Source organism: Echinops telfairi, unplaced genomic scaffold (genome assembly GCF_000313985.2).
Source record: "Echinops telfairi isolate 266 unplaced genomic scaffold, ASM31398v2 ScPeMD7_7468;HRSCAF=8506_0, whole genome shotgun sequence".
Taxonomy (NCBI): Eukaryota; Metazoa; Chordata; class Mammalia; order Afrosoricida; family Tenrecidae; genus Echinops; species Echinops telfairi.
The window spans coordinates 5,396,791-5,410,829 of NW_022111369.1; the positions used below are offsets into that span (position 1 = coordinate 5,396,791).

The window sequence follows — 14,039 nt, forward strand, 5'->3', positions numbered from 1 at the left end:
GGCCAGTGGCGGCTGGATCTCGGAGTCCGCTGCGCCGCCGGGCAACCCTCTGGGAACTTGGCGCCCTCGGGAGCCCCGCAGTCCGCTCTCGGGCCCCGGCTTTCGGGCGCTGGCGGTGCAGCGCGCGCCGCGGCTGGCTGGCAATCTCCCGGGAAGCGGTGGGACGCGGAGACAGCAGCTTTCTCCCGGTAGCGGGTAAGTGGAGGCCGCCTCTCCCGTCGGGATGTGAGATAATGCGAGTCTGGAAATTTGTTCCACTTTAGAGACTCTTCACCGGAGTTGATTTGTGGCTCCTCCGAGTTAGCGCAGTTGGTAGACAGACGGGCAAAGCCCCGTTCCCCTCCGTCCCCGGCCACAGACACATCTGTGGGGTGCCGAAGTGGAGTGGGAAGGGAGACCGACCGGGGCTGGCATTTCAAACCAGGCATCTTCCCTTGAATCTCGGTGCCAACCCGACCGGGACAAATCCTCAGGCCGAGGATTAGCCATCTCAAGAGAAAGGGCTGGTTACAAAGTTTCAGCTACTGGAAGATTAAGCTCCCAGCGCATTGTTACCCATTGGAAAAAAAGGTTCCATCTTAACTGGCAGCTAGTGACCTCTTGGGCCCAAGCGAATTACCTGGGAGCCAGGCCTCAATGCCAAGCGCGCGCGATTACTTTGGATTATAAATCCATTAAATTGATCAGCAGTCAACTTCAATCTTGCACTTCAAGAGATACATTTTAAATGGGTGTAGGAAGAAAATTAGTTTGCAACTGGACACTCAGGAAAGAATATATATCGCGATTCTAAGCCTGAGAAATGTGTTCCTCTTTTAATTCCAATTTAATATTTTATTTTCCCAAGCGATTATAAAATCAAACCATCATAAGTAGTATAATTTCACTCTCTCTTTTGTGTGAGCATTTTGTCTTAATAACGTACCCAAATTGGAGGGGAGGAAAAACAACTTTCACTATTAGATACTATAACAATCTAGGACATCATGCATTCTTAAACGTGGGGTTTTTTTCCTTTTAAAAAATTTGATTTCAAAAAAGTGTCCATGCATTGCTCTTAGGCTATTATTAAGAATTAGTGATTCTTTTTATCAATCACAATTTCGTTTTGGAAGAAAGCCATCTAAAATCCCAATACTAACAAAGTCAAGGAAACAAAGCCCTTAAAGGCGAATGAGAGTTTTTGTTGTTGTTACGTCAAAGAAGCACAGAAGATTTCAGTAATCAAACTTTCCACAGAATTAAATAGTGACGACTTCATTTCTGGAATGTTTTTCTTCACCTCAGCAAAACTACATTTAAATTATTCAGGTGCTTTGTTCCTTAAGTTGAGCACGTTTATCTCCAGACATTCCTCAAGCATCAATATTAATTGGTTTAAAAGGGGACTGAAACCGGGTAAAATACAGAACTACATTAAACAGGATTTTAATTTCCTTAAACGATTACCCACTGCAAATTAATTTACTGGCTAATCTGGCCAATTTAGTTCATTTGAAACATATGTTCTGGTGCTGTTTATTTTTTAAGCTTTCCATTAAAGATTGTGTTCTGGGATAACAAAGTGAATGGGAGGGGAGGGGGATGTGAAAAGGTTTGGAATTCTGAGGGTTTTTTTTATCCCACCCCCAACCCCACCTCTGGCAATGTTATTCATATGGCAATCATCAGAAATGATTTTTAAGTCATTTGTTTGACTGCCCACCGGCCTTGGCCAGTGCCACTCCAGGGGGTTCTTTCAGCTTGGTCAGTGCCTGGTATGATTGAGTGTGCCCACAATCTCACAATGAAGTTGGTCAAAAATGGGTGATAGATGTGTATATACATAGTACAGCCAGGATATGAACTTTTGGTGTGGAGAACAAGTCCACATCCTGAAAAGTTGTGCATATCAATTTGAGGGATCAATTAGCCATGAGGCTGCTTCTGAAGCCCCTCAGTCAAATTTGTCACGCAGCATGCATTTGTCTTGACAGGGCAAGTTCAGGGTCGGGAGTGGGGAGCTGGAGGTGTCCTTTTCAAAATTATCTGCTGCAGATATTTTACAGTCAATTCATCTACTAGGCCAGATAATTAGATGAAGCAGAAAATGCAGATCTTGGGGCTGGAAGTAAATGCCCAAGTCACCAGGACACATAGGCGTGAGGATGGAACGTGTTGGCCTTATTTTCAGTCCTTAAAGCGGGAACCCTCTGAATTCTCAGAGATTTGTTTAGTATTTCTCCGTTTGGTCTTCAGCAAAGACGTCTTGCTGGAGGTGGGAGAAATGTATGATAAACGACTGGTTTACCACAGGGCAACCCCATCGCTTCCTTTTGTGTATTCCTCCTTTCAGAAAATAAAAACAATTTGCAGTCACCATCTGCAATGCTCTGGCCATTGGCTAATAATACAGCCAGTTCGGATATTTAAAAAAAAAAGATTATAGAAATGATGATGACATGCAAATTTCCCTTGGAATTATCATAAGTAAACATTTGAAGTCTGGACTAATAAAATCCCATCTGTGTTACTTCATATCGAGTTAGTAGAGAGCTGTGATAATGAATTTTGTAATATCTCAGGAACAGACATCTCAATCAGGGACTAATCCTGTGATTTTACTGCAGAATCACTAAATCTGGAGCCGCCAAACTGCTACTTCTGGGCCCCTGGGCCCAACCGGGAGCCGCAGTGGCCCCGCCCGCGTCCCGGGGAGAGTGGGGGACGCCTGGCTGTCCCACCTTTGGACCCCCAAGTCGCAGGGCCGGGATCCCCTCCTCCAGGCTGCGACCTTGGCCTAGAGCTTCTGCACTCGGCTCGCTCCGAACAGGCGAAGGGGCCAGGAAACGCGGTTCAGGCCGGAGCCAGGCCCACAACTGTCTGGCCCCCTAGGTTCTTCCGCACATGCCAACCGCCCCGCATCAAGTGGGCCCTCCAGCCGCCGGCGTACCCTGGTTGGCGTGGGGAGGCGGTTTCCAAGATCGGAAGGGAGGCTGGAACCTTCTTCCTTTTCTTCTGTCTTTAAAGCAGCCATGGCGGCTCCTCTAATCCTCTCTGACCGAGCCCCCTCGCCACCCACCTCTCCTGCTTTGCCTGTGGCGGAGAAAGGGGGACGCATTCAATGCTTGGCTAGGGGCCTTGTGGTTGGAAATTTGGAAATGGGTGGGGGGAATTGGGCCTGCCGGTGAGGGAAAGGGGAAGACGTGAAGGAGTCGTTCTCCCAGGAGGGCTTCCCTGGCTTTGGCGGGTAGTGAACCCTTCAGGGACGTGTGTCCTCCCCTCCTGAGTCTCAGGTCGTCCTCCTGCCCATCTCTTCTCTGTGATCCTAAATCAAGCTTTAGGCTAAATAAATGGCCGGTGGGGATCTCCAGGGGCAAGCGTTGCTAAATTTGGAAAAGTGGCTCCTGATGGATGGGAGACTTGAAGCCATCTCACTCCTGGAGCACCCTAGGCCCAGAGCCTTCAAATCCCACTGGTTCGAGAAATTCCGTATAGATAATGAGGCGGGTGTGTGCTCCCGGGAATTCCTGCCCTGGACACGGCCGCTCTGGGCCTGACATTCTACTAACGCTAACTAACACCCCACGAAAGGTCCGGCGCGGTGCTGGACGGCGGCCTTCGCACACTCCTGTTCACAGCTGAAGTGTGTTAAGGTTGCCCTCGTATTCCGATGGGCACTTAGCCCCAACCCCAACATCCTTTTCGCAAAGACCCTGGTTCCCCAGAACGCCTTGGCATGGAAGGTCTGTCACCCCCCCAGGGGAGCCCAGACGCTGGAGTTCTCGAGGGAGGGTCCCCTCTTGGTAAACAGATGCCCCTCATCCCTCACGACGGGCGGGTGCGGCTGGACACTCCGGAGGCTACCAGGTTTGAGCAATGCGCATGAAACTAGGCACAAGGTAGGCAGACAGCAGCTGCTGTCGAGGTTGCTCGCCGGCCGTGGCTGCTCACCGCCCTCCTCCCTTGTGTTTTGCAGATAACGGGGGATGGAGACCAACTGCCGCAAACTAGTGTCGGCATGTGTGCAATTAGGTAAGAGTCCGCTTCTCCTTCCTGGGGCGACGGGCGGGAGGCCGCGCCACGCGAGGCCAGCGAGAGGGCATCGGCCCCGCGGGGAGGCCCCGGCCAGGACGCAGATCAGGACTGGCACTGCCGCCACCTCTCCAGGCCCGGGCGGGCGGCCCGCAGCCCTGGGCGGGCTCCTGCCGGTAGCAGCCGTGGGCCACCGGCGAGGCCTGCGGAGAGAGTCGGCCGCCCAACTCCAGGTGGCCCGAGGGTCCGGGAGAGAGGAGTGCTCCCCGCTCTTTCCTCTAACTGCGTCTCTACTCTTTGTCCCTCTTTCTTCTCCGTCCCATCTCGCCTCCCCTCCGCCCTGCCCCCTGCCTCCACCCCCGCTGGGCTCCCCCTTGCCGCCGGCCGGGGCGTTTGTCGCCCTCCCACATGGGCCGGGCGCGCGGCCCAGGCGTGCAGCCGGCGGCCGTTGAGTGCCTCTTCTCCAAAGACTCCGACATCAAAAAGGTCGAGTTCACCGACTCTCCCGAGAACAGGAAAGAGGCGGCCAGCAGCGAGCTCTTCGCGCGGCAGCGGCCGGGCGCCAATGGTAAGGCCGGAGGGAGGTGCAGGCCGCGCGCTGGGCACCCGCCTCCGGGCCGCGGTGAGCGCACGGGGGCGAGAACCGAGCGGGCCGCGCCGGCTGCCGGGATTTAGACGCTCTGCCTCTGGGTAGGACGGGAAGCCCCCGTCCCGGGGACGTTAAAGCCTCTCCCCAAATGATACGGCACCCCTGAGACCTAACACCTCTCCCCCACGCTCCTCGGCGCTCCCTGTGGCCTGCGCTCCGCGCCCACTCCCGAGCCCACCTCGGCGCCTCCAAGCTGGCGTGGAAAAGTGGTCCAACAGCGACCTCTGTCGCCCGCCAGGTCCCATTGCGCCCGGCCCCACCAGGCCCCACCCCGGGCCTGCGACTCTCCGCTGGGCCCCGCCCAGGCCTGTGGATGCCGGCCGGGTTTACCGCGGGAAAGGAACCGACGAGGCCAGGGTGGGCGCTGATTCGCCGGCGTCGAGGGGAAGGAGGAGGGGGAACGTGTGCGGAGGGGCTGGAAACGACTCTGCGACCCAGGGCCGTCGGGCGTCGCAGCCCCCAGAGGGGAGGGGGAAGGGATGGAGCATGTGCCCCACCATTCGTGGACCCGAAGCGTACCTGTTGTGCTTATGGCCTGTGGATTTGGCCAGTGACCTGGAGTGATTGGCAGGTTTCACTCTGGCCCCATCAACCAACTTTGCTGCTCTAAGTCAGAAGGCTTGGAGGGGCGGGGGTGGGGGGTGGGGTGAGTTAAACGTCCCTAACCACCGCACAGGCCTTTGCTGAATGGAAACGTGTCCCTGCGTGTGTGTGTGTGTGTGTGTGTGTGTGACAGAGACTGAGAGAGGGATGGGGAGCCAACGTTTCCTTTGCAAACATGAACTCAAATTTACTCTTCTTCTATTCTCCTGTTTTGCTAGGCTCTGTAATAAATAAGGGCCATCCCACAGGGGGTTGTTGACCTTTGATAGTGAGGAGATAAAGTACGCTCCCCTCCCAACTGCCTTCAGCCCCTATCCCCCTCTTTCGGGATTAAAGTGCAAGGATGTAAAAGATGTAAACGTAATGTGTGTAGGAGAGGGCCAAATCGGTACTCCCCGCTGGTAAATAAAACTGAATTGCTCTGAAGAAAAGAAAGCATTTGGGCTTCCCCGGGAATGGGAGAGGAAAGCATCTTTTCTGGAAATGCTCTAACGCAGTCGAGAGCACAACTGACCACCGACACCACTGCACCACGCCGGGGAGCCCTCCTGCCTGGCCAGTTAAACGCTCACTTGTCCAGGATTAACCCCACGGGGTTAAATAGGAGCACTACAGAGATAACGTCGGGTGATTTCTGTCATTAAGATTGTGTTAAATTCTTCTTCTGTTTGATAAACGGTCATAAAAATAAATTATTAGACCAGAGTATGTTTGGGATCCGGTTAAAAATCAAGAGAGGCAATGACTCCTGGAGAAAAAGCTTTGTGCGGGGGCTCAGCCCTGGCTCCTGCCACTGGGAGGGAGCGGGTGGGGACCCAGGGGAGTGTTGGCTCCCTGTATCTGGCTTCGCTTGGGGCTGCGGCTGCGGACCGCACCGGCGGACATTTCTAGCCGAGATAGACGCTAAACGCTCCTCCAACTCCATCACCCCCATGCCCACACCACCCAGAGTGTTTCTTTGACTGAGAAGGCCTTCTCAGGACTGGTGGTCAGCAGGCAACCAGAAGGAGAAAAGCTCTCAATGAGGAGAAACTCCACGTAGAGTGGGGAGACTGTTAGCACCCCTCCCCGCACCCCAGGCGTTCAAAAGCTGAGGAGTCCCATTCATGCCCTTCGCTGGCCAGGCAGGCATCCCTGGGATCTGGCGTGGTTTGTTGTTGTTGTTGTTGTTCATAATTAGCAAATAAACAAAGAATTAGGAATAATGAATGATAGTGTTAAGCATTATTTTTAGGCCTGGGTTCTTTTGAACGGCGCTTCCCCAACACTCATTTGGGTTCTGTTTTCTACCTTTTGGAAGAGGGGGAAATTGCTGTCTAAACATGTTCAATGCCATTAATTAAGGAGAGGCAATGATGGGAAGAAATGCTGGAAGGGGTGGGGGAGGGGCATGGAATCTTTATTTTATTGGCTTTTAGTGAACTTGCAACACCAAAACTGTCACACATGAGTGGACAAAGCAATAGCTACCTGTGGGGGGGGGGGGGCGGTGTGCCAAGAGTTCCCTTTAACTTAGGGGATCTACGCGTACCTGGCCACAGCTTGCCATTAGAAGAAATGGATTTATTTCCTTCACTATGTTTTGTTTCTAGTTATTTGTTTTTTCAACAGAAATAGGTTTACAATGTCATGAGATATTTTAAGAAGTATATGACGTTTCACTCTTGGTCCTTACCTTCCCTATCTCAAAAACAAACAACCCCCCCCCCCTTATGTTGTGTGGGTACAAACACACACACACCCGTTGCAACAGAGTCTTTTCTGGCTGCTGGTGGCTCCATGTTTATCAGAATAGAAGTGGGCTCCACAAGGTTCTCAGCGGCTCTTTGCCATCGTCGCTTTCTTCTTTGGAAGGAGACTGCCAGCCTTTGTTTCAAATGTCTTTCCTTGATTTGGATTTAGAGGTCCTCAGACCCTCGGCACCTGCCCACGGGTTCCGATCCTTTATGAAGACGATTTGAAAACCACTCTCTGAGTAGGTGGCTTTGGCCTCTGGGAGGTTTGAACTCACATCTCCTCATCATCATCATCAACACGGAGTCCCCTGGCCTGTGGTGACACCCTTTGGATGAAGTCGCACCTGTTTCCACTCTCAGAAAAGTGATTTGGCTTGAAGGCGAGTAGACCTCCAGAGGCGAGGTGTTTGAGGAAGACAGAGAGGGGATGGACGGTGGCCCATGGCATCCTGGGCAGAAAGAGTTGCCCCCATGCCATTGTGCTGCAGGAGGAAGAGGCCGAGGCCCACACAGAATGACCCCTCAAAGGGATGCACTTGACTTTTTCCCGGCTTTGGGGGTGCCCGAAGGAGTCTTCGTTTTACTAAGCACCCAGAACAGTCTTGACCTTCAGTGAAAGGACTGCCAAATTGTCCTTCTGCAGTCAGTGACCCAGAAATGCTTCAGGGCGGAGGCTCGGGGCCTGGCCTGAAATCGGACCGGGCTGCTGCCCTTTGGCCCTGGCGCTTGGCTTCGCGGCCCGCAGTGAGGCGGCTACATTCGCCCCACCTCCCTCGGCAACGCCATTAAATTTTAAATAGCTGTGTCCAACAGGAAAAGCCCAAAGGATGGCCCCACGTCTCGGTGCGAAACGCCTTGGTCCCGCTGGGAGAGGGACAAGAGCAGGCCCCTCCCGCAGGCCGGAGCTGTAGCTCAACCCTCAATGCCCTCAACGCGGCCGCGGACTCCCATTCATTCAATCACCAAATGTTGAGGACAAACTCTAACAAAGTCCCTACAAGCACGTAACCTGTGACCCCTTCGCCTCCATAAAGAGACTGGAAAGCCAAACCCGGAACCAGTGGGGGCTGCCCAGACCCTTTCCTGCAAAACGCGAAACGGTGCGGCCTGGGGAGGCTTTCAGGGCCTGACCAGTAAAAACGGAGGGGACATTTCGAAGAAGGGAGAGTAGAGAGAGAAAGCTAAAAAGAAGGTGGGGAAAGAGAAGGTTTCTATTTTCTTTTCTTCTCCACCCCCACCCCCCACCTCGCTTCATCCGTCTATTGGCAGAAACTGCCTCTCCAATTTGTCGTTTCCCGCCCCCTCCTGGGACCATTATACCAATTGCCCTATGGTAGCCAGTCCCTGCGGATCCCGCCCGCTGAGGTGGTCTTTACGCGGCGCGCTCCCCGCTACCGAAATGGAGCGTACTCCAAGTTTCTTAACGGCTGGTTTAGCTGTGATTCCGCACCGCCCGCTGTTAATATATCCAGCAGTTGTTAGGGCGACTCCGGGGAAAAGGAAATGTATAACGAAAGCTTATTCGTGAGCAGGAATATACTAATGGAACAATCTGATGTCTTCTTAATCCTATGTAAAAAAGCTTTGTCGTCTTCCTAATATTGACTGAATGGGTAATTAATGGCTCTTCATCTAGGCGAATACCCTGTAATCCAAGATAGGCAAAAGACAACAAGCCCAAGGTAAAGACAAAAGGCCCAACTGAGGCCGCTATCCCCATGGGCCCCACCCCACCCCACCTACGCGCCGGGGTCGCGGGCTGCGAAAGTTTCATCTCCCTGATGAAAAAGGCAAGAAGGGGCAAATATGCTTACCGTTCTGGGGCTGAATGTAACCACTGCACCTAGCCGCCTACCTCAGTTCTTCTTCCACTTGCCCCACCAGACTCCTCCTGGTGTTTCTTTCTTCTTAACGCCTTTATTTTGTTGCCAGGACCCGAACGTATTCCCTCAGGGATCCCCCTTTCATTTAGGGGCAGTGCTTAATAACAGATCGTCCCCATGCATTGCCCCCCAAAAAGTCCTGGCAAGAGACCAAACTCTCTTTTGATGAGGAGAAGGCGCTTCAACCTAGGCGGCGGCGGAGTAGAATCTGTGAGGACTAAGGGAGGTGAAAGGGGAGGGAAGACGTTAATGGAGAGAAAGCATGCAAAACTGGTGTGTGTGTGTGTGTGTGTGTGTGAGAGAGAGAGAGAGAGAGAGAGAGAGAGAGAGAACGCTCAGGAGTCAACTTCATTGTGAGGTCCTGACACTGAGAGTGCCTGCGATTCTGCCAGAGTGTTTATAACAGGTTGACATTTTAATTTAAACCTTTAGAAGTAATATATATTACTTGGGTTACTACAATGAAGTGGGTTCTTTTCTTTCTTTTTTTGTCAGCTGACAGCTTTTAAAATATTATTTCGCTAGGGAAATAAAAGCTTCATCTCAGATTATAGGTGGGTATTTTTGGATTTATGTGATTTATGGTCACCATGACAACTAATACTGAATGTTAGCTACCAGCCTGTCTAGGAGAGGGCAGACAAAAAAAGGGGGGGGGGAGCATGGTAGAAACAGAAAAGAAGGACAAGAGCAAGAGAGGGGGGAAGAAAGAGAAAAGAGAGGGGAGCATTGCGGCAACCCCTATAGACGTTGTTGTTATTCTGGTTTTGTGTTTTCCTAAAGACCTTCGAACCTGCTGACCACTTCCCATGCTCTGCATCTTCTTATCAAGACACTTTATCAGATTGTATCTACCTACCTGCTTGGCTATCACAATCTGCCTGTGTTTCAGCTTCCCCCCCCCTCCCACCCTTCTCTTTATTGTCACTAATCCCCAGTTCAGAGTTGGGACGGAGGGGAACCAATGGCGTTTCAAACGTTAGATGGGTGCCCAGTAAATCTGTGGCGAACGTACAAATAGAAGGGAGAACACGGCATGTTAGCATTCGGCGCCCTTTATGTCTTCTCTGGCCTTTCTCCCCAGTTGACAGTTCCAGTCTCAGAATCCCACAGGGGGAAGTTCCGCCCTGTCCTATAGGTTGATGCAGGGTCCCTGTGAGTCAGCTCCAACTAGATGACAGGGAGTTTTTACTAATACTGTGTTCTTCTCCGAAGGTCACCCTTCTCCATCACCCCAAACTCCAAGTGTTTGATCACGTTGGAGTGCCAGAACCAGGGGTGCCGCGTGCATCTGCACAGACCAGAGAGAGCGGTGTAGCTAAGGAAATTCAGGTGGGGAAATCTGCCCTCCCCAACCTTTTTTTAAAATAAACTAGTATGTATAACGGGGACATAAAAAACGTAGGTATGTATAAAGCCAGTACGTATATAATGTTGTTTAGGGAATGGGGGAAATGAGCCACCGCGACGTTTTCGTCTCTGGGTCCTTCCGCTTCGCTGCGTTGGGGAAAGAGGCCCCTTCCAGCTGGGTTTGTATGTACAGAAAATCGAGGCGAGGGAAGGGCTATTTCTTGGGCTGGGTACAAGGTTCCCATCTGATCTCTGTGCCTCACACCATTCGAGCCCTGTCAAGAGGTTCTGAGCAGAATCTCTCAGTGCGGGAGCTGGCTGGGGCCAGGGGGGAACTCCCGCGTCCCCGGGGCCTGACAACGCTTGGCGAAGTCTAATTAAATGATAATTTAGGTAACTCTAAAGACAGAGTCTTCCCAAGAGCCCAGGGTTGTTGGGTTGGATTCCAGCCCTTCCCCCAAACCTCGCTGCCTCCGCAGAAGATTTCAGGGGCGCAGGCTTACCAGGAAGACTTCCAGAAGGAATTTGCGCCACTAACGCTAACAACGAGGAAGAAATTAAGTAAGACTACAGTGGGTGGTGGTAGATGCCAGCTGAAGATAGACTAATCCCCTGCCACACGTTTCCCTCCTCACAGATCTCTTTCTAAAAGGATAAGACAGAGCACCCCCATTGGGAAGACCACTGATATTCCCGGATTTGAAATGCCACCCCTGCACTGCGCTTTCCTTTCTCGTAGCACTAGGGTGCAGCAGGTCCAGCGCCCTGAGGGACCATGAGCTTTCTTTTCTTTTTTGAGCGGTAAAGCTTTTATGATGGAGGCAAAAGTCCCAGTAGTTTCTCTAACCAAAGAAAATCCCAGGCAGAAGCTACAATAGAGCATTCCCTACAAATAACTAGTTATTCTTTAATCCCTTCTCTCCCTCATGTATGCAGTGCAGGCCGGTGCACTGATTGAATCGCCACACACCAGGGCATCTTCTTTGGAAAGGGTTTCTAGGTCTCCACTACAAGACCACCCTCAACCACCACCTTTCCCCATCATGTTCTTACCCTCCCGTCTCACACTGAGTGAACCCTATTAGACCCCACGCCCCAAGAGTGTCACCTACTTACAATTCCTTAGTGTGTGTAACCCATACCCAGGCGTCTTGTATTCACATGGGGTCACTAGGAACTGGAATCGACTCCCCTTGGCAATGGATTTGCAGTGGTGGTTTAGAGTGCAGGAGGCTGATCAGGAGTTGAAACCAGCTGGAAGACTCAAAGAAAAGCTTCGCTCAGTTGTTATGGAGTGCTAAGGGGATACAGAGATGCTCATCCGTGTTCTTCAGATAACTATCTTTATTGTTCCCTTAGCGTTGCGATGGCTTGACACAATCCAAGACGCCTTCTGGTGTTAGGCTGTTGGGCTGTCTGCAGATTACCAGCACTTTCTGCTTCTCCCACAGTTGGGTGCTCCCGGGAACTGTCACTTGCCCTCAGGGTCTCCACTCGCTTTGGAGATCCGTTAAGGTCCTTAGGACGTGGGTAGTTGCCATGATGCAGGTTCTGCTAGTTGAGGAGAGCCACAAGAGCTTAAGTCCAAATGCTGTGGGTTTACTGAGAGATGGGTACCGCTTAGAAAGCTCTCTAACTAGAGCGTCTCCGCTTTCTAGAATGTGAAGTTTTGGAAGGGGGAGGGGGTGAATTCCCCAAACACCCCAAGCCTCCAGCCAAAATCAGAGCTCTGAGGTTTGAATCTTGAAATAAGGAAGAGGCCTGTGCTCACTTTGGCCCCCCCATGTGTTTTTCTGCTTTGGGAGCATAGTATTGTGGGACCACAGGTATGCAGAGGTTTACAAGAAGAAACTGGAATATGATTAGTAAACACAGTGGGCAGAATAGAGCTAGATTCATATTGACTTAGTTATAGGTCATTGGCTGGCAGTGCAACGGGAGGAAATATTTACTTTACACATATACTTTATGATCTTGGGGGAATTAGAGGAAATTCAATAAGAAAAAATGACCAGAAACATTTAAAACCCTTATTTGAAAGACTTACACAAATTAGAGTCTTATCAGATTAAAAACCACTACAAATGTAAGAGCATTGTCTTCCGTGAAATGCTGTGGGGTCTGAGAAGGAGATTCTCCACCAAATCTCAGGGATAAAATGCGTCATTTAAGCACCAGATAATGAGCAGAATGTAAATTAATTTAACCTTCTTTAACAACAGGCTGCTGGTAGAATATGTATAATTTAGTGATAAGATTGCAGAACCTAATACAGCACAATGCATAAGCCTTAGCTAATGCAGCCCTGTCACATGGGAATGTGTTCTACTCTGAGCAGGTGTGTACATGCGTGGAGTGGGCAACCTGGAGTAAAAGGGTCAAACCAGAAATACTGACTTAAAGCCTATTCTGAAGAAAGTCCTCCTTGTAGCTAGATTCATCTTAAAGTAGCATAGTAACTTGTGGGGAATGAGGAGGACAAATAGATGCTCATTTGGTTCTTGTGTGGCTCAAGCTTGTTTAAAACAGAGCAGGGGTTACAGATAAGTTTGTGTGTGTGTGTGGAGGGGGGGGTTATCCAGGACAACATAGGTTACAAAACCTTTGCAGTTTTACCCACTCTGCTTCCAACCGAGTAAGTTTCCCAATCTGGTGAATAAGGACAAGGAGGCGGCTTTCTGAAGATACCTAACATTGGTCTTGCAAATCATTGACTGTAATGTCAAACAAATACACATTTGGAGATGATAACCCTAACTCCACAATAAAACAATCTCCAGTGCAGAAACCTAGGGGAGATTAGGATAGGCTTTACAGATGACGTGACCTAAAAGAGGGTAAAAGGACTTTTCTTTAGAATGATGCCTTTGCGGGTTTTTTTTCTTTTAACTTCTAGGGCTTGTGGATGTAGAGTTTGCTGCCCCAAAGGTGATTTCCACACCGCCTCCCTTTGTTTTGTCCGAATGAATAAGGCTTTCCTCTTTCTAGTTCAGCTCTCTTCTCCGATTTTTCGGAGCCCACACCCTGCGTCTCAGCCTCACTTGAACTTTAAAGATCCAAGACAGCCTTGAGCTCCCCAGAAAAAGAAAATGACTGTTAAAAAATTATCCTTGAAATCGGTTATTTGGCAACATTCTTAATTGTATGGGAATTTATTAAAGCATGTTTCATATATAATTAGCTCACGGTGGTCGATTCTATAGGCTTCATGGATTTGAATCTGATTGATAGTAAAGCAAACAAAAGAGTTATGACTTAAAGCATGGCCCTCCTTTGGGTTAGGACAGGCTTAATACAGTGTACAAGGAATTTGAAAGATCTAGGATATGTGTCTTAATCAACTTTAAGTAGAATGGATAAGCTTTCAGCATTTTGAAAACGCTAGGCTAGGGTTTCTTTTCTATTGTGTGTTTTCTGTCTGGGGACTAATAAGCATTACAGAGAACGTGATCTCAGACGACATTTTATTCTTGTATAAATCCAGAGTGAATTACCAAGCAGTTGTTCGTTTAAAGTCAAGGTAATTTTCTTCTGACGGGTCCATTTGCTTCTCAATTTCTAATTTATTAGCCTGCCTTTTCAGAGCTCTGCCTTCTTTGCAATTAAAGTAAAGCTTCTTCAGATTAGCGCAGCATTGCTTGACAGGCTGTTTAGAGAATTTAAGATCGGGGTGATGATTTGTAGGTAATTTTTTAAATTAAAAATTTTAAGTAGCATGTATCTTTTTATATAGCAACACACTCTCGAGAGGATATGGATGTAGTGAGACACAAAAGGAAAGGTGTGTGTGGGTAGGTGGCGGGG

The 14,039-nt window shown here is 50.1% G+C and overlaps 1 protein-coding gene across 1 annotated transcript in view; it reads left to right on the forward strand.

The window, feature by feature from the left end:
- Positions 1–3,962: 3,962 nt before the first annotated feature.
- The window catches only part of PITX2 (paired like homeodomain 2), a 16,085-nt gene continuing 6,008 nt past the window's right edge, over positions 3,963–14,039 (forward strand). The window contains exon 1 of the mRNA XM_004703312.2: positions 3,963–4,014. Within this exon, the coding sequence (XP_004703369.1) occupies positions 3,969–4,014 (46 nt within the window). The 5' untranslated portion in view covers positions 3,963–3,968. The remainder of the gene's footprint in view (positions 4,015–14,039) is intronic.